Source organism: Anarhichas minor, unplaced genomic scaffold (assembly GCF_050575085.1).
Source record: "Anarhichas minor isolate MPS153535 unplaced genomic scaffold, ASM5057508v1 ptg000055l, whole genome shotgun sequence".
NCBI lineage: Eukaryota > Metazoa > Chordata > Actinopteri > Perciformes > Anarhichadidae > Anarhichas > Anarhichas minor.
Genome location: NW_027466501.1, coordinates 3,180,503 through 3,200,757, shown reverse-complemented (window position 1 = coordinate 3,200,757; position 20,255 = coordinate 3,180,503). Strand labels below are relative to the sequence as shown.

The 20,255-nt window shown below is 41.7% G+C and overlaps 1 protein-coding gene across 2 annotated transcripts in view; it reads left to right on the top strand.

The window, feature by feature from the left end:
* The first annotated feature begins 1,815 nt into the window (after nucleotides 1-1,815).
* The window catches only part of LOC142931966 (DENN domain-containing protein 5B-like), an 80,389-nt gene continuing 61,949 nt past the window's right edge, over nucleotides 1,816-20,255 (top strand). For both annotated transcript variants that reach the window (XM_076076142.1, XM_076076141.1), the window contains exon 1: nucleotides 1,816-2,251. In XM_076076142.1, coding sequence (XP_075932257.1) covers nucleotides 2,143-2,251 — 109 coding nt within the window. In that variant the 5' untranslated portion in view covers nucleotides 1,816-2,142. The remainder of the gene's footprint in view (nucleotides 2,252-20,255) is intronic.

Sequence of the window (20,255 nt, the reverse complement as noted above, 5' to 3'; positions counted from 1 at the left end):
TGATTGCAGTATTGCCATGTGCAATGTTCTATCACTTTTTAAAGTGTCAATGTGAAAATACATTAAAAGTCCTAAATCAAACCTTTGCTGTTTGTCTTGTGTGCTCTTCTGTTTCACCACTAGAGAGAGACATTGGAATATATACTGCACAAACAGTTCATTTATATTTGTTATCACACACACCAGTGCCTGCATTACACTATTTATTGTAACTTGTCACATGTTATCATAATTTTAACATTTAAAAACTAGACTGGATATATATTTCAGATGTTCATAATTCAATTGTTCCTACGCAAAATTAACATTTCAGACATGCATTCTTCCTTGAAAAATAATGTCACATTTGCCATTCACATCAGTTAGGCTTTCAATTTGCAGATTCAAATTCAATTTTCAGTATCCAGAATGTTCACAAACGCAATTGTGAACATTCTGGATACTGAAAATTGACTTGAAATAGAATTCTTACCCCCAAAAAAACTCCCATTTCAGATATCTACAATCCAATTGTTAGTAGTTATAATTCAGTTGAAAATAAAAACATTTTTGATTTGGATATCTCAAATTGAAAACCATATACACATGAATGGTAAATGTGACGTAATTTGTCCTAGGAATAACGATGTTATGGATATCTGAAATGTTCTTTGTGATAGGAGGAATTAATTAATTAATTATTATGAGTTCATAAATTACAAATATCTACATTATATATCCAGTCTATCTATTTTATGCCAAAACGGCTTCTTTATAAGGATTTAAATATATCTTAAATTTAGTTGTAGATATCTTGAAATATAATTTCTATGAATAACAACGGTATTGTGGATGTCTTTCATTACCATCCCGACTAGTGAGAATACAATTTTTTGCTGGGAGAAATGCTATTATTGATATCTAAAATGTACTAAAACTGCTTGACATACACATTCTGTTTATACATCTGATTAGGGGGAGTAGTTATACTGACACTTTGGAAATGGTCACATGTTAAATTGGCAGCTGTACAATTTTGGCTCCAAGCATTGAGATTGTGTCACACATTTTAACAGCTGTGATAGCAGAAAGTGGTGCCTTAACACCTCATCTTTCAAAATAAATGTTCAATACTTGACCATCGTTCATCGGAAAATCGAATGGATTTTTGTGTAATTGACTAAAAGTGGATATAGTCATTATTTATTTAAAAAAATGGAATCCATGTCCATCTTGGTAACTTCTTGGTTGACCATTACAATAATAATAACAAAACAATCAACAACTTAATTTTGTATAGCACTTATCTAAACAAGGTTACAAAGTACTTATAATACATGGGTATACTATAGAAAAAGATAAGTGACTGTACAAAATAATGTTACAATGTTAAAAGACAAAGATGACAATTAATGAAAGAGTACATAGATAGTCAAAACAGAACAAAAGGAAAACAAAACATTTAAAAAAACGTTTATAAATGATAAACATGCTGCCTGTTTTGTTTTTGTATGTTGGACTCCTGTACAACAGAACATGGTCTTATACAGTTGATAGACACTGATTGCGGCCCCATTAAAGACTTGCTACACCCCTGGCAAAAACCTGTTAATGCTAAGCAGAAGAAGGAATTATTCCGCGTAGTCCTTCGGTGCAGCACTATAGACATAAAACAACAAATAGCACTATACTACATGATGACGTATGCCGTGCGTATTAATATGTAGCCGCGGCTGCTTTGGTGAAATACGATTGAAACGTGATTTGGGAGAGCGGTGAAAAGGCAAATGATCACTTTCTGTCCCATCCTTAATAAAAAGAAACACGTTACATTTGGCCCTATGTTCCAGTTAAGGCTGACGGGACTGCACGGAGAACTAGATTTAAAAATCCCGCCCTGCCTAGCGACTCCTCCGAGCCTGAGATTCACACAACGCTCTCCCGTCCAGCGCAGGCAGCAGTGTGTGTCGTCAAGCCCGGACACAACCCCGTTGAAAGCGGACTAGCACCGCAACAACATTAAAACAACGTTAGTATGCTACCAGTCTATCAGCTAGGAACCGACGCAGAATCGTAGCGGAGCATTTTACCCCCCGGTTTTTCCCCTGAAGATGTGTCGCTCGGAGAACTAGTAGCGGACAAGAGCTGCACACCGTAGCCGGGATGAGTGGGAGCTCAGCGGTGTCCGCCGCGGCGCCCTGCCGCTTCGCCCACTACTTTGCTATCTGTGGAATAGACACAGAAACTGGACTGGAACCGGACGAATTAGCAGGTATGGCCTCTCTATTCTATGACATATTGTTGGTATTGAAGACAAAAATAGAACCACAGCAGCCCTCCAACCCAACACATCTTCGAAGAATTGTTGAATAAAAATAAATCCTCCGACGCTGTAAGTTAGCTAAAACATGCGTACAACAGTGAGTGTAATGCTACATTATGATATGAACCACAAAACACCAAGGACAGTGACCTACACTGCCAATAACGTTCATTAACAGCAGGATAAAGAGTTCCAGCAGTGCTTGGTGTCAGCACCCCAATGAACTGTGGTCATTAAAGGTAGATGAGCTCCTCGCGCGTTAACAGTGTTACTGTCTCAGTATCTTTTCTAAACTTTATAATCTGATTTAAGCTTCCTGTGCTCAGCTGTGCTGCACTGAACCCGTCGAAGTGAAACTACCGTTCATAACTGGACTTTAGTTTTTACTCACTGTGTTTTCCAAATAGAAGATATCATCTTTGGTCACGTGTGCAACATGCAGTCTCCTGTGAGCCATGTTCTACTTGTTCTAAAGGCTTTTTTTAATGAACCTTTAAAGCAAAATAAACCCTAGAAGTAAGAGCTTGTCACAGGAAGGTCTCCTCTGACCAGTTTAAATGTGTTGTTAAAGCAAAAGCTGAGTTGCATTTACGTGTGGTGAGAGGAGGTGATGCTGCCTCCACAGCTGGAGAAGAATGCTCTTATTAACAAAAAAGGGGGCAGTGTTTATTCAGGGCTTTGATTAATACCTGTATATTTATTATAGGATTCCTGTTGTTGTGTTTAGTCTTCCTCCTGCCAGTACAGCTGTTGGCTTGCAGCGTGTTTACGCTGTCATATATATTTATTTTCACTCATTTTACTCACTTATTGTCTTTACTTTTTGACACGCTTTACCTACAGTTCTAACAGCATAGAGGGCTGCTTGCTTTTGTTGCCGAGGTCTTGCATCACAGTCAGATTGGTAGCTTCTGTCTGTGCAACTGAGCCTCTGGACCAAAGTTCAGAATAGTAAAGTGTGTATGTGTGTGTTTCGAAAGTGAGCTGTGACTGACACAAGTGGACATGTGTTCCAAAATGTACCAGTCAAGTGGCAAAATATGTCTTATTTCGGTGACACCACCAGAGTTCTTAAGTGTTTTTGGTTTCTGTGTTTGAGACTTTATGTATGGGTGTTCTGTTGGTTTGGAAGGAGTGTGTGTGTGTGTGTGTGTGTGTGTGTGTGTGTGTGTGTGTGTGTGTGTGTGTGTGTGTGTGTGTGTGTGTGTGTGTGTGTGTGTGTGTGTATGTATACTGTAGCGAGTCCCTGAGGAGACACTGATAAGCCTCCACCATACTGAGTCCACATGCCCCGCTGTCTGCTCTGCTAACACCAATCATTGCAACTTGCTGAGCATCTGGTGTGTGCAGTTTAACTTAAGTTAACAAGCTAATGGTCAGTGATGTGGTCAAATTAGGACTGCAACTAATGATTCTTTTGAAAAGGTGACCTCCTTCAAATGTCTTGTTTCGTCCAACCAACAGTCCAAAATCTCCAAATATTAAGTTTACTATTGTAGAAGACGAAGAATACCACCAAATCCTCATATTTGAGAAGCAGAGATGAGAGAAAAAAAAATCTCAAAACAGTTAAATCGATTTTTAATATAATTACTGCTTAGTTTTTATTTGTTTTTGTTGCAGCTCGAGGTTAAACTCAGGGTTTAACATTTATATATTTTTTTAATTGCCCGGTCGGGCAACTGGGTCAAAAATCTACTTTACCCCTATGAATAGTTTTATTTATTTGCAGTTCTCAAATGACAACAAAGTCCAACATTAATCATCATGTTTAATCTCTATTGAAGTAATTGAGTCTGGAGTTTTGCCCAACCTGCGGCAACCTGCGGCTCGCGAGCCTCTCTGTTGCGGCTCCCTGAGGTCCCCAACTGGCGCACCGGATCCGGACCCAGGAACTAAAAACCGATAGATAATTCGGAATTATACATATTGGGCACCGAGTTTAAACTTTAACCGGTGCCTCTTATTCAGCCGTTACGGCACTTGTTCGGCGGTGCAGGAAACACACCGACCAATGCATTGCAAATCCCATCAGGTGATGCAGCTCAGCCAATCAAATATGGGTATTCTGACAAGTTTCCTGACTCGAGCGAGGTTTACACACACCGTGACACACGGGGCTGAGACGAGGAAATAGAAAGAAGAGCAGGGAAATTGCGCTAATCGAAGAAGTTATCTCACATGACTCTCCAAAAAGAGAAACGTGTTCAGAGAGAATATAATTTATAATCAAGAATGAACAGAATCTTATATGTTAATTATTCCCACAGGCAGTTAAATCCTCTACCCCTGTCAAGCGCTTTTCCCTGCAGGTGGCTAATCATGATTTTCAGACCCCCGCCCTCTGTAAACTATAAATGGATAAATCCAAAAAAAGAAAAGTCACAGAGGAAAATAGAGAGTTTAATTCTGCGTGGACGTCTTCATTTGCTTTCACTGCCAACGATGCTGACTTACCTCTATGCTTCCAGAACAAGCACACAGCATTTGCTGAAAAGTGTCACGCTGGAGATGATTTCTCAACTGCTGCAGCAAACTCTCCTCTTCATAAGAGTTTGATATTGTTTTATCAGGTAAAATTGCAAATAAATGTCAAGAATTCTTTATTCTTGTTCTATATTTTCATAAATACAACAAACTATAGTTTTTGTATATATATACAACTTTATAAGCTGTGATATCAAATAGCTTCTTGCAGCTCCAGACAAATTTTATTTGGTGGAAAATAGGGCAAAATGGCTCTTTGGATAGAAAAGGTTGCTGACCCCTGCTCTAACGCCACCCAACTGAACTTCTTTCCAGGATAATCTAAATGTTTTCTTGCGCTTCAGCTCATAAACTTTGTCTCTACCCACCGCCATTTTCTCACGAGTGCCCGTCTAGTACTGAGCATATGCACCTCTCAATGGAGATGAGAAGGCAGCGACATGGCTCACTCCTTAGTTTCTTCCATCATTAGGCAGAAAAAAAAAGAACTAGCTAGATTTACTAGCCCGATGTGGCATTTTACTTGCCCCGGGCAAGCAGGCAACCCTTATAGTTGAGCAGTGAAACTATCCCCTTTATATTCAATTCAATTAAATTAAGTTTGTATAGCCCGAAATCACAAATCACAAATTTGCCTCAGAGGGCTTAACAATCTGTACACCTGCAACATCCTCTGTCCCAGGACCCTCGCATTGGAACAGGAAAAACTCCCCAAAAAACCCTTTAACGGGGAGAAAAAAGGAAGAAACCTCAGGGTGAGTGTCGAGTTTTTAGCAAAACATGGACTTCTAAGTATTTATTTATTTACTGAAGTCAAAGATAAAGCTGTGTGCTTAGTTTGTGGAGAACAGATCTTAGTGTTTAAGGATTACAATTTGAATCTCCGTTACGAAACGAAACACACGGAGAAATACAAAAACTTGACTGATTCAGAGTGGCACGGACATCTGAGGCTTTGCTAAGCTGCTAAAGCAACATGCTCCGAAGATGTTGGTTCCAACACATTCGATTTCTCGCACTGAACGGAAAAACAGAAAATGAGGTAATTGTAGTGCTGGGCGGTTTGACCAAAAATTTGTATCATGGTATTTTTTAAGATTCTGGCGGTTTCACGGTATATCACGGTATTTCTTTTTTCCTTGACTGGGTTCTTATATAGGTTTATAGTGGCTTACTCTAGTGTCAGGAGTTCATAGAATATAAAAACATTTTAATGTCATCATGTATAAAGGCTTTGCATACTATTGGGTTTGCTCGTTTGTTAGTATAATGTTGGGATAGCAGTTTGGCTGAAGTATTTTTGCCCCAGTAAGACATACCTTGAATCCAGTGTTTTAATCATTGCTCTGGCCCGTCTTCCTTGACTGTCTGTAGCGGGACCATGTCCTTGCATAGGTGGATCATTATTGCGTTCGTAATGTCACTCCACCGCTTGCTTTTTTTGTCATATGCAGTGCTTCGAGCAAAGGCCTCTTCAAGCGATGTCTGACCCTTTGGCTTCACTAACGCTCGCGCTAACATTACTGGTTGACGACCGTAATTACACTCTTGGTATTCCAACACAAGTTTTCTGCTGAGGTGATGGAGTAAGTTGCTAGTGTTACCACCAACAGCAACAACAGTGGCTCGACAAACTTTGCAATATATAGTCTTTTGGTCTACGTCGGATTTTTTAAAACCAAAAAACTTCCAAACAGCAGACACAGCTTCTCTCTTGGGCACAGACTCTATTGGTGCATCTCCGGTCTGTCTTTGTTCATCCTGCATCGCTCCTTTCTGTTCTTTAATTAATCTAACGTTACTGTAGCGACGGAGCCTCTCCCAGCTGTTAACAGACTGTTGTGCTACCGGGCTAGCAAGCGAGCTGTACCCAGCATGCCGTTCGGCGGTGTCATTTCATAAACGTACAATTATTAGTGTGACAAATTGTTAATTTGACACAAACTGTTGTGTCGTGGTGTTTTGCCCTGTTAAAGAGCATTAGTTGTGGGTTATTAATTGTTGTTATAAAGTCATAACCATGATTAGGGCTCCCTCTCAATACACTCTAATCAACTAGCTCTGCCCGAAGCACCCCTAGAGGCGAACAATATTGCCCGTTGAAGAGTTACAGCAGTTGTTTCGACGATGCACCGGTATGGCGGTGTGTGAAAAATGAATATCATATGGGAAATTAAAACCGGTACCGCCCAGCACTAGGTCATTGGACTACAAACAATAGTGATTAAACTACTAATTTGCAGAAACAGGATACCGTCTGGTAAAAGCACCAATGATCAACCCTACAATATATCAATATTGATACTGTGGTATTTGGTAAAAAATATTGTGATGTTTGATTTTCTCCTTATCGCCCAGCCCTAATCGAAAGGCAGGTTCAAAACAGAAAAAGCACATAAACACACGTTTAAATCTATGCAAGTATAAAATCCACATAAACACCATACCGGCATTACATAAACAGACTTGCAAGTGTGTGTTGCACGTGAGGCACCAGGAAAACAACAGAGCAAACAATTTTCACACCAGCTGATCCATGTACATGTTAACAGAATGTTGAAGAACAATATGAATGTGAGTGAAGTCGGCAGTTTTTCTCCGAAGTGAACATGAATCGAGCATCAGTAGAGCATGAAATCCCCCCCCCCCCTCTCTTCATTCATCCCCAAAGCTGCCCACCCCCATTTCTGTATCATCCAAGATCATTTACAATTCTGATGAGGCCTGTTGCTCTCCTCCCCCACGATGCCCCACAATACGGCCGACACTAATGCTGCCATGATTGATATCATCATGTTGCCTGTGGCGCTGCATAAACCTCCGGTCGTTTGTCAAGCACACAGCTACATCCCAGCATCCCCACATATTCTGGGACCCCGAGTTTGAGGCAGCAATGATCGCAGTGACCCACCCTAAGCAGCGTTCTATGCCTTCGCTTATTTCAGGCCATAATTTCCCCTCCTCCCTGCTCTTTGTGTGGCACCGTGGCCTTGTTTACCTCAGCCCATTGTTCTAGTCAGAGGGCCAGACTTCCTGTAGACCTTTCTCGGGCTTCTCCGTGGTGTGCGTTACCTCCTCTCTCTGTCTCTGTGTGCGTTTACTCTCTACAAGATTAAACCATATTTAACTCATCTATTTCAACTCGTAATAGATGAGCCTGAGGCTCTTTGGTGAAATGCTAATTAGCTGGTTTAATTCCTATAGTAACTAGCCACTTTGTCAGTCCAGGCACCCCCCCCCCCCCCTCACCATGCCATTGACCCTCTGTGGTAAAAATACACCCTGGCTGGCATTCAGAACCTGAAATAGTCCCCGCATTCTAACACCAGATGCATTTTAGGGTCAGCAGCATTGTGGAGTGGAAGGGCGAGAGGAGTGAAGAGCTAGTTTGGGGGAGATGTTTGGCGTGCCAGTTGTAGAAGGAGATATGCTGCCACAGTGTGAGGTGTGCACCACTTTGCCATCTTCTACCTCTCTTGCAAACCATTTTTACCAGACTTACTGATGAGCATGATGGTTGCAGCCCAACAGCAAACCCGTTTCTAAATCTTTCCAGGTTTTTAAAAAATGTTTCTGTTCCACTTTAATGGAGGTCTGAGTAAAGAGATATTACTGTTGTTAAGACTTCAACATTTATGAAGCAACTAACAAATGGTTTTATTATTGATTAATATGTCTATTTTTCTGATGTATTGTATAGGCTACAAAATTTCTGAACATTTTGAGAAATGGGTGTCACAATTTCCCACAGTCCAAGGTGACCATTTCATATGCCTTGTCAGGCCAAAGATGTTTCATCGACTCTACAACACTTTGCTACTAAGTTGATGCCAAAATTCTGAAATGGGACTGTACTTGTCTTTCTACATGGGGCAGAGCTTCCGACTAACGGCGCCCCAGGGAACATTGAAAATATAATTATTGTCTACCAAGCTTGACCAAGTGCTAATGCGTTAAAATCTGAGACGATGCAGTTAAGTTACTTTCAATGCGTCCAAGGCAAGCACCCAATTTTTTCCCCTGATAATGCTACATTGTGAACAACAAATCAGTTTTGAAATCGGCAGGAGAGCTAGTTAACCTTAGCTGTTAGCAGCCGGTGGGAAACACAGTCCTGCTCGGCTAAATAATGGAGCTAACAGCTAACGTTAACGGAGGTTGCATTGAGTAACTCTACAATGCGTTCAAAGCAAGCTCTATTCAGTAAAAAAGTATATTTGGCAAAGATAAATTCTAACTTTATCATAATGCATTAAAATGTAATTTTGTAAAAAAAAAAAATAAATTGACGAGAAATATGAATAAATCCAATTGTTTTAAAGGAGAGGTTTTCACAAAATAAAAATAAAAAGGACATTAGAGAAGCTGTTTAACTTCCTAGCACTAGCTCTAAGTGTTTATTGAATTGGGTAGTTCTAAATCACTGTATTACTGCTTTTAAAAGGATAAACTACTGTAGATGTATCTCTCTCTTAAAGAAGAATAGAGAACAAGAACAATCTCATTGAAATCTCCAGCAGTGATGCTGATAGATCGGGGAGCACCTTCATGCTGGTTTGCATGTATCGTTACTGATATGCATGAACACACACAGATGTATGGAGGCTCATCGGTGATTCTCGCTTTCAGTTTTCAGAGGATCTGGTCTGTCAGGTGTTCAGCCCCGCCATCAATTGCCACTGTTGCCAGACTTTTTTTTTGCTCCAGCAGCACCAGACTTTATCCTCCTCCTACACCGTGTGCTCCTTTTCTTCTCCTTTCATGTCCTCCTCTGTGTCTCCGTGATTAACACCTCATCACACCTCACACCCGAGTGTCACCCACCGCTCTCCTGCAGCAGCACTACTGTGGTCTGTTAGACGGGCTCCTTTCGTGAGTTAATATCACCTCAGGGAGAAACGGCTGGGCTGGTTTTAGCACAGGGATTTCCTCTCCACCTACAAGTTTCAACATGTCTATTTCAAGGTGATTTCTTTTTTTTAAGAGCTAGAAACTTTACTGATCGGCCTGTTAATTATATAGTCAATGTCCATGTTCTACCATGAGCAGCAGAGAACAACATGAGCTGTCATGTAATGTACAAGTTGCTATATTGAGGACTTTGCTAAACATGACTGCACTTGACCTGATCTCATGAGATGAATGTGATAAATCCTAAAACACACCTGTGTAGACCTCGCCAACCAGTATAATGTAAACAGTCTGGGACATTTGATCCTCATCTGGGAAATCCACAGCTATAGTGGGCCAGTCTTATTAATTTTGTACAAAGAGCTCCATTGCTGCCATTGGGAGCTATGAAGCCGGTCCCTGCAGCTTTAAATAGGAACGGAGCACAGAGGTGTGCCGGCCGGGGCTAAGGTGAGTGTCCTCACAAAGGGATTTGAGCAGCTAAAGCTCCCCTCTGGACTAGACCATCTGTCCACACAGAGGCCGGCCTAGGAGTCAGTCAGCACAAAGGCTGAATGCCGACACTGCCCAGTGACGTATGCTAATGATGACGGGGCTAAACAACGCAGACGCACGTCTCTGTGGACTTATGCCAACACAGGGTTTGATAGCTCCATAAAACAAAGCGCAAGCCTCTGTCTATTGTAAATGAGGAATCTCCTGTTGATCTCATGCTTTATAATGACAACATTATGACAATATTGTCACTTTATCTAATTTTGTGTTGTTTTTCGAGATGATGAATCCACTTTGGCCATGCTTGCTTTTGCTACGGATTCTCTCGGTTTCTCTTTGACTCTTCCTTATCTCTCATGGCTCATCAGTTTGTTCCTCCTCTCGTCAGCCTCTAGTGATTACATCCATCTCTCTGCGTTTTGTCCCCAGCTCATTTCCTCGTGTTCTGTTAGCCTGGCCGGGCTGCTGTTAAGCCTGTTAGAATAATCCATTCAGACAGCTCCTCCAGGCTATACTGAACGCATCGCTGTAATGTAACACACAGCCAGGCCTCACCACACACACACACACACACACACACACACACACACACACACACACACACACACACACACATACATACAGATTCATGGTCATAACAGTGACTCCACTCCTCCTGCATTGTTTGACCAGAGGCATCCTCCTGTCTGTCTTTATAAAGAGACTCACTGTAGGTCAGCTTTAATAGCTCTTGATGTTTTGGCTTCACTGGACAAATAATGATTTTGTGACCAATTTCAGGATAAAGTGGAGTTCAGGGGTTTGTTGTCTGTATACCATTACCTCTGGGCTTGACCAGTAGTAACTCCTGCAGAAACAATGGAGGAAAACCATTAGTTAGAACCAGTGGCGGGCCGTGAGGGCCTGCAAGGCCTTCTCTGCTGGCTTAAACAGAATCACAAAGTTATAGCTATTTTATAATTTAATATTTTTTCTTAAATATACTACATGTATTATAATTTATAAAAATATTTTTCCCATTATCTTATTTTCTCATTGCACAGCTACTGTCTTCCTCAGTTGCTCTGCTTCCAGTGCAGCTTGTTTTAAGTAGAGCTTTTATCCAATCAGATCTCACCTCTGTGTCTCTAGGTAAGAACAGAGGCCCGAGGCCTGCAGACTCACAAGTGAATCCCTTTGCAGTTTAAGTGAATGGGGACGATATTGTTGATTGTCATAGTCTTCAACCAATCAGATCTTTAGTTTGACATGTTGGGCGTATTCTTTGATGTGCCAGGGCCTGCTAGCTTGCCTAGCCATACGTGATTGGTCAGTGAGCTAGCCTGACATGATGGGCGGTGACAATCCCAAAATCTGCTGCTTCTGTTGAGCAGACATTTTCAGCCTCAAACGCATTAAAACCTATTCAAGAAATACAACTGGGGAGGCTCGACTGTCTTCACTGGCATCCATGAATCGAGAAGGACTTCTTACTGGAACTAAAAACGCACGGATGTACTGAACAACCGTGAGATTAAACTCTTTGTTAACAAAGAAAGGAGGAAGAACAGCTAAATAGTGAACATCAGCTCTGGTAAGTTAACTGCAGTAGCTTTAACTGCCATAAATATGATATATGTCATAATTTAATATGCTTGTTTATATTATATATTATTATTTATACAACTTATATGGATTTTCGTTTGGTTTTATATGTGATAGGAACAATTGTTAGGTCCTATGTTGCGCGTGGGACACATTTAGCCGGTGCACAGCAACAAGACGACGCGCGAAGCGGCAGCGGTCTATATACTCCGTGCAAAGTGTTAAAGTTAAGTTTAAGTTTTTAAGTGATCTACTTTGAAGATTCATGTGCTTTCCAGTGGACTCATTTTCCCTCTCGGTGTTGACAGACGAATAAATCTGTCAGTAACAAGAACTATGGAGTCGTGTATTTCCTGGAGGGAGTGATAGGAGAGTTACTACTCTGTTAATTTGTCTATTGTGTCGTTTTCATGATATGGGTAATATTGTTCCCTCTGATATGAATAATATTTGAATGGCCCGTGCTCTTGAGTGTGTGGCGGAATGCGTGTTTTAGCTGAATTGATTTTGACTCATTGTTCGTTAATGCCGCCGCATCCCGTCATGCCGGTATTCATGTTCTGCACTCAGGCCATGTCCACACTACTCCGTTTTTACTCCGTATTTGCTACGTTTACACTGAGCAGCCACACTACGCTGGAGTTTTGGAGCACCCTAAACGGAGGGATCTGAAAACTCCGGCGAGGTTGGAGGTGTTTGAGAACTCCGGGGTTGCGTTTGCGTGTGGACGGTAGGATACGGATGTGCTTAGAAAGAATTACGCCCACACCCGTGTTCGCTACTGGATTGGTTCTTGGCAACCATGACGTCTCCGTCCCTGATTCGTCACACTCACTATCACATGACCCGTACCCGGAAGAAAACAAACTGGGCTACCAGCGATTCATTTCAACATGGATAACTAATTGCAAGCGTTGCTGCTAGCACAACAGCTAGCAGCAGCTATGCAGTAAAAGTCTGCATTTCTGTGGAGGAAGCAGCTGTTATTGGAGTGATTAGCGAGTGGCGTGACCGGCATCAGCCCTATGGAGCAGCTCGTTGTTTTTAGATTCTAATGAGAAGACATGCTGCTCTAATGTTTTACTTCTTCCGTTTGGTAGCCTTGAGAGACCTTAGTCTGTAAGTATGTATTTATGGAGCATGAAAATATGTACGTAGATATATTCTATTCGCGTGTTTAGTATAACATTTGTGTTGTATTAAATGCTAATCGCGGTTAGCATTTCTCCATTGGCGGTAATGTTAAAATTAGCTTAGAAGCTAGCTAGGCGGACATGTTACATGCTGGCTATATCATGGATTGTTGTTTTGTATTCGTGTAATGTGTATAGGGACAGTTCGTAAAGCCATATTTCATATTGTGCTTCCACAGTTTTACAAATAAAGATTCACACTGAAGTCTTGAAACTCTTCTATGGATTCCATGGCCTTTATTTCACGGATCTACTGTTAGCGATCTGCTAAGCTTTCCTGCACGAAGGAAGAGCAGAATAGAGTGAGAGACGTGTGTTGACCACATGTATGGACCTATATTCTAGTAAACGTTTACGTGTAAGTGTTGATTTTAATGTAAATTTGATGTGAGAGAGATAGACCCGCACCGCTGTAATGCTAATCGCGGTTAGCATTTCTCCATTGGCGGTAATGTTAGAAGCTAGCTTAGAAGCTAGCTAGGCGGACATGAGGTTCAGAGCTACTAGTGAGAACAGACATCAACAACACGGAGGAAACGAGTGAGAGACCACATTGATGGACCCATAATCTAGTAAACGTTTATGTGTAAGTGTTGATGTTAAAGTAAATTTGGAGAGAGAGACAGAGAGTATTTTTTTTTTTTTTAACTAAGCAAGCAATTCACTTCCTGTTTACACCGTCACGCGCATGCCCAGTGTAGTTAATGGTCACGTGCTGTCCGCCTTCGACGGCTGCCTTGTGGACGCAGATCAACTCGAGAATGATGCTGAAACTCCCGTGTGGACGGAGATCGTTTCTATTTGACAAATCTGCATCCAAGGAGAAACGGAGTAGTGTGGACAGGGCATCAGTGTATTTGTAGGTGTTGAGCTTCATTTTTACGAGTGCAGGCCCAGGTATAAAATGCACGGCCCGCCACTGGTTAGAACAGTAAAACAAAAAATGCAGCAACCCAGAAGCCGTGAACGTGGGCAGAGTCACAGCAATTGCTCCATGCTTCCTAAATGTCTGTGGTAGCTTTTACTCCAGTAAACTCAGCCACAGGATAGAAGCAGTTTCCACCAGTCTGTAGTTTCTAGGCAGGAGCTTGCTTGTGGTGGGAACGCGGGACTAGCTTCGATTTTTAGACTTTTGTTGCCTCAAGTGCATTTTGTAGGTTGAAGAGTCCTAAACCTGCCCATCATCTGCCTAAAATGTTGATTGTCAGGGATGTGTGGTCTCATCCGAGAGAAGGAGAGGTTGACATGTGCTGCCAGTCAAAGTTTATAATGATGGATGGCCTCCTCTGGGAGTTAGCGGGACCTGACGACCTCTGAGGATGCTGCTAGCCGTTGCTGACTGGTCGCTTCCCTTTCCCACCGCCTCTCCGTATCCAACGGCAAAGTGAGCAGTTGATCTTGGGAGGCGAGAGGAGCCATTTCACAGCCCCTCCCTCAGAGCGACCTCTGACCCTAAGCTCCATATGTTCTGTCTCTAAGAGACAAAAGAACCAAGGGGGAGTTTGGGGCTGATTGTTTTGGCTTATTAGAGGGACCCACAAGTTGGTTGGAGCTGGACTTGACAATGGACACATAACTTAACTCTTATTTGGTCTGTTTTTGTGTAACTCTTTTGCATGAAGAAAAGGTGTTTGGTCTTCAGTGCGCATATTGAAAACCAGTGACAGTTGGGTTTTCTTGAAATGAACTAGTCCATACAACATGTCATCTGGGCATGGTTAAAGGCCAAGATTGTTTAAAGCTGTTCTGAACAGACACTCTTGGAGGCGTGATGTCATATAGACGAGTGAGAATTTGATGAGTGTTCAAACGTTAGTCTTTCCTTAGAGGCATTCCTGGTTTTCGTACAAAAAGGTGCAGAAGTAGTGTGAAGAATGAAAAATAAGTTCAGATTCTGTCCACCATCTCACCTCTGTACACCTGGCCAATCTCGTCAAGTTGCCGTGATTGTTAGTTGGTTTCGGAAAGGCGTTCTTAATTTGAAGCAGTCTGGCATTCTGAGCTCTTGATTTAGCCCATCTTTTTATCAGAAGCTGCAGTAGTCCTTGTAGCCTCGAGGGTCTGCTCGAGTCTGTATGACGTAGATTTTGTCGGTTGCCCATGTGTGCATTGACGACTCTGCAGACTGTCCACACTATAACACATTATAAGTACATGCGCTAGAAAAGCAAAATGGATACCTCGCGACGAAACATCTCCCCCTGTTCTTGCGTCCTTGTGCGTTTTGAAGGTCTATCGTTTATAAAAGGTCATCAATCCAGTCCTGAAAACCAAGCCTCTTGTTTCCCCGGGGTGCTATCTGTGAATGTCACATCATGTCTTCCAGACTCGAGGGTTGATATTCCTTGTAGCTTGTATTATTCATGGTTTCTCAGCTAAAACAGTGCAATAAGCTCAGAAATGTGTATACCTTAACTGTAGCTGTATAGGCTACATCAGGGGGGGGGGGTGTCTAATCCTATAGCAGCATATCTAGGGGCTGGTCCCAGGCAAACCTGAGCCAGCCCTAACTATAAGCGTCAAAAAACCATAAGCATTATCAAAATCTGAACAAAGACTCGGTGGACACAGGACAATAGGCCTTCAGAATAGACATACTTCCCAACGAGCACCCAGAAGCGCTCATTGTGAAAATGACAGCAGTGAAGAACATGCACATAACTGTTGCAGTTTGTATACAGTTACCGTTCTTGTAATTTTTTTCCAATCTATATCCTCAAGAATCTCTTTTCAAACCCTTTTACATAGAGCCAACAGTGCAGTTTCTGGGCAATGACACCAAAGATGGAGCTGAAATGATCAATCGATTAAATGATTAGTTGATCGACAAAAAAACAATCTGCGACTATTTTGATGATTGAATAATTGTTTCAAGCAAACTCCATGCCCTTGTTCCAACGGTGACTGGGGAAAACAAGCTGGACAGATTTTGACCAAAACTGAAAGAGCTGTGATTAATGACTCAGAATGAATGTTCATTGATTGCTGAACGTTATGCCGTAATATAACACCTTGTGAGTCTCCAGGGACACACACAGGTGTCATCAGCTCCAAGGAAACCTCATCATTGTACCAGCGTAGAGTGCGCTGTTATGTCAGGCTGTAAATCTCCTTACATAACCGTGATAGGCTGCACCACGGTAACTATGACGGATTAGAGCCGCTGACAGGCCCTCACCTCGCTGTGAGACATGCTGGACACACACAGCGGATGCCGGATTATAGAGAGCATTACCGAGCATTTATTTATTATATAATTGCTTCTCAGGCTAATAATCAGCAACAGTGTGTGTTTGACAGAGATTGCCAACGCATGAAGCCTCTTCTCATGCACATATCTGTTATGTCTTTATATAAACTCAATAGTGCTCTTTCAGGAATGAGGACAGAAATGTGTCTGTCTATGTTATGAGGACGCTTGGTTGGTCCGTCATGTCGACTTGTTCTAGAAGAAAGAACACACGTTTGTGCTTGTGATGGCTGGTTAATTAGACTTTGATCTGAGTTCCAACTCATCCACTGGCCTCTGGCCTGAGTGATAAGGCTGGGTAAACAAAGCATGACCGCTATCAGATAAGCTGATCCATGTCATGTTCTCCCTCACCGCCTTTTGACAAACTTTCTGTATTTGTTTGAAAACAGGCCTTTGCCTCTGGTCTCCCTCCTTTCTGTCCCTCTTCTGCTATATCTTCCAAAGTCCTGTATGAAGAGTATTTTATCATTGTAATGCTCCATGTAAAGTATTTTTTCAACCTGGATCCTATTTGCCCATGTTTTTGTGTCTAAGTGACAAATGGGGACTATTTTTGAAATTGGTCCAGTAATGAGGGAGAACCTTGAAATGAGCTGCGACAGTAATTGCACAGCGTCAATGTAACGTTGCATTCACTAAAAGTGCTTCTTTTTGACACTGACAGGCTCAGGTTTCTTTACCTTCCACTTGGTCCAGACTTGGTCCAGGAAAAGTCTCTGGAATCTTTCACAGTGTTCTTCTTTTGTGGTGCATAGGGTCACACCTCCAGTGTCCAGAGCTTTGCGGGCTTGCATCAGCTGGTTCACCCTCTTTTTGCCTCTCGCTCTCTCATTATCCTTATAGTCTGGCTCAAATAAATACAGGCGGCCACCGAATTGAAAGACCTCATCAACATTGTCAAAATCATCTCAATATTCAGGCATGACATTGAGAATCTTTTGGATAACCCTAATCTAAGTTTTCTGTACTTTAAGACAACAGAGTTTATCCGGCACACTCTCTCCAACTCTCACTCACGTTTTCACTGTCTGCATCAAGAACAAAACTCTCCTCCTTTTCGGTAGGCTTCTTTCCATAATGTTATCAAAAAATAATAATCTGAGCCTGTCAGTGGAAGAAACAAGCCATTTTAGTGGATGTAATGTAACATAGCGGCTGAAGTAATTGAATACTGGACCAATTTCAAAAACCATTTGACACACCAAAACATGGGAAAATAGGGTCCAGGTAGAAAAATTGCTGACAGAAGGTTTGCTTGACAGCCTGCAGTCCATGTGTCCAGAAACAGCAATTGATCTATCTATCTATCTATATATATATATATATATATATATATATATATATATATATATTCTTCTAATTTACTTATTTAAACCCTTTCTACAAACCCAACAACTAACTGCATCAAATTGAAATGACTAAATAATGAGATAATCAGATGCAATCAATTAGTAATATTAGTGGGAGCTCAGCACAGCAAGGGATCCACCCAGTGGGATTGTCACAGCACACAGCAGCTCAATGTGAATCTCCCAGAATGTTTTTAACAAACCAAATCTCCTGCAGCACCACATCATCACCAATTAGTTGGCTCCGTTGTGTGTGTGTGTGTGTGTGTGTGTGTGTGTGTGTGTGTGTGTGTGTGTGTGTGTGTGTGTGTGTGTGTGTGTGTGTGTGTGTGTGTGTGTGTGTGTGTGTGTGTGTGTGATTGAACTTCACGTTCCCTCCTCAGTCGAAGCCCTCTCTTCTCCCCTCAATGTAACATCAGGTTACCTCGTCGAGGCAGATTAGACAGACTCTCGGCTATTCCTGCACCAGGGCCTTGAGTTGTTTATCCCAGCGGAATGAAGGGTAAAACGGAACAGGGCAGCAGAAATAAGAAATCTTGAGAGCACAGACTGATGGGAAGAGTACTACTACTACTGATCATCTGGTGAAAGAAACTGTATTTTGCTATCAAATTTGCATTCCAGTTTAGTATTACCTTTCCATAAAGTTGGAGTCATTGCATGTGACAGAAAAGAATAGTTAACACAGCAGAGGCCAAGATTTTCAGACGTTTAGTCCAAAACAGCTGAATCCTACATTTCCCACAATGCAACAAATGGAAACTGTTTGTCAAACCCTCCGTGCCTGGCAGTCGCCTACATCTTTCAAACGCCACACCCCTTATTTATAGCGCTGGCTTTGTGTATACATTTGTAGCCTACAGACCTAAACAGAGATGACCCAGGTGACATCACTATGACATCATCAGGGTTATTTTCAAAGCTCCTCCAGAGCCAGAGAAGAATTCCCGTTTAAGGTTGTAAGAAAATTCGTCTTGTATGCAAAAAACAAATAAAATGAAGCTATCTTGTCCTTAATTATGTGAGCGTAGTAGTGACTCCTCTATTTCAGTATTGATACTGTTCCCCATCCACTGGTCCAGTGCTCACAGCTGTGTTATCTGAGCTTTGATCTGCTGCATGGAAAGCAGAACATCATTCACAATCCTGTGTGGACACATGTTTTTGTAGCTGGTTTAACAGATGAGACTCAAGCAGATTGGGTATTTGCATGAAATGCACTAGTGAGTTGTGTCCCTGCGCTCCAGTGTAGCTCTGTAGGCAGCACCCACTAAACACACTCCCTCATGTATACACACACACACACACACGCACACACACACAATCCACACATTTCAATGATTTGTCCCCCTGGGAGTTTGAGGGTGAAGTTGTGAGATCTTTATCAACTCTAATATTTTAAAGACACATAGTGAAGTTTTTACTTATTAGATATTGCGTGATGTAATGATATGTTTCATCTTATGTTTAGTTAGAATTTGAAGATTTCTACCCGTACATTCTCCTCACAGTGCACAGCGCAAAACTTAATTTCCCTACCGGCCAATAAATGGAAAGCTTTTAATTTTTCTGCAGAATATGAATTTATATATTTAGGCCCATATAATATTTATATATATATATATATATACACCTATTTTTTCACTTCTTGTGTACAAAGCAGTCCTGTCTATTCTTTACATGTATTTGTCTAGCTTTGCTGTGCATGTCCCCAGCTTGGGGAGTGAAATTCCTTGTATGTGCACGCATACTTGGCCAATATGCTGCTGCAATCAGCGACTCATTCCAAAGTGTCAATAGTCGACGAATGGATCCAAATATTTACCGCTACTACTGTAATGCAGGTTTTGGTTCGAAGGCAATGCAATTAACATGCGTCTGGGTTCAGATGGGGATGACGTAACCTTTATTAACAGAGGCCCTTCAGCTTTTCTATGGGCCACGGGATGCACAGCGGTTGCCGTGGCGACAGGATAGCCTTAAAGCAAGACTATTATTTTGCCAAAGGGGGTTGATGAGCTAAAGAGAGCCCCTAACATCTCCACACCCCCTCCTCTCATACACCTTCGTCCTTTCTCCTTCTGATTATATGGACTCATTTATGTCGGCTGTCAGCCGGCCAGGCTGACAGCCGACAGCCCAGCATTCAGCTTTAAAATGTCGGCACATGAACATGGCTGTCATGCATAATGTGAAAACACCATGTTTGTTATATTCTTTATTGTTCTGTGGACAAGTTGACAGCTCCGTGGACATTATGGACTGTGAAAAGTTTATTACAGGGAAACTTGTAAAGTACTTCCCGGTGCCATCAAGCCAGCCCACAGATTCAGTTTCACTGATGTGTTCTGACAAAAAAGTCTGGAATTGGTTTGGGATAGAGGTGTTGTCAATGAGACAACATTAGACTAACAATACTGGTGATTGGATAAGCATTTACAAGCCAGAACTAACAGAGAAATAAGAAAATTAGTTATTGTTTAGAAATAAAGCTGGCATTATACTATATATTTTTTATTAACAAATTTCATGAAAATAACCAAACAAACAATGTGTTGGTCCGTCTCTCACTACTTTCCTACCCAGTCTGTGACTCCAAGCTCATTGGTTCCTACTTAAGATGTAAATCTTTAGAAACGCCTCACAAACATATGGTTTCATTTTTTTAAAGAGCTCAGTAT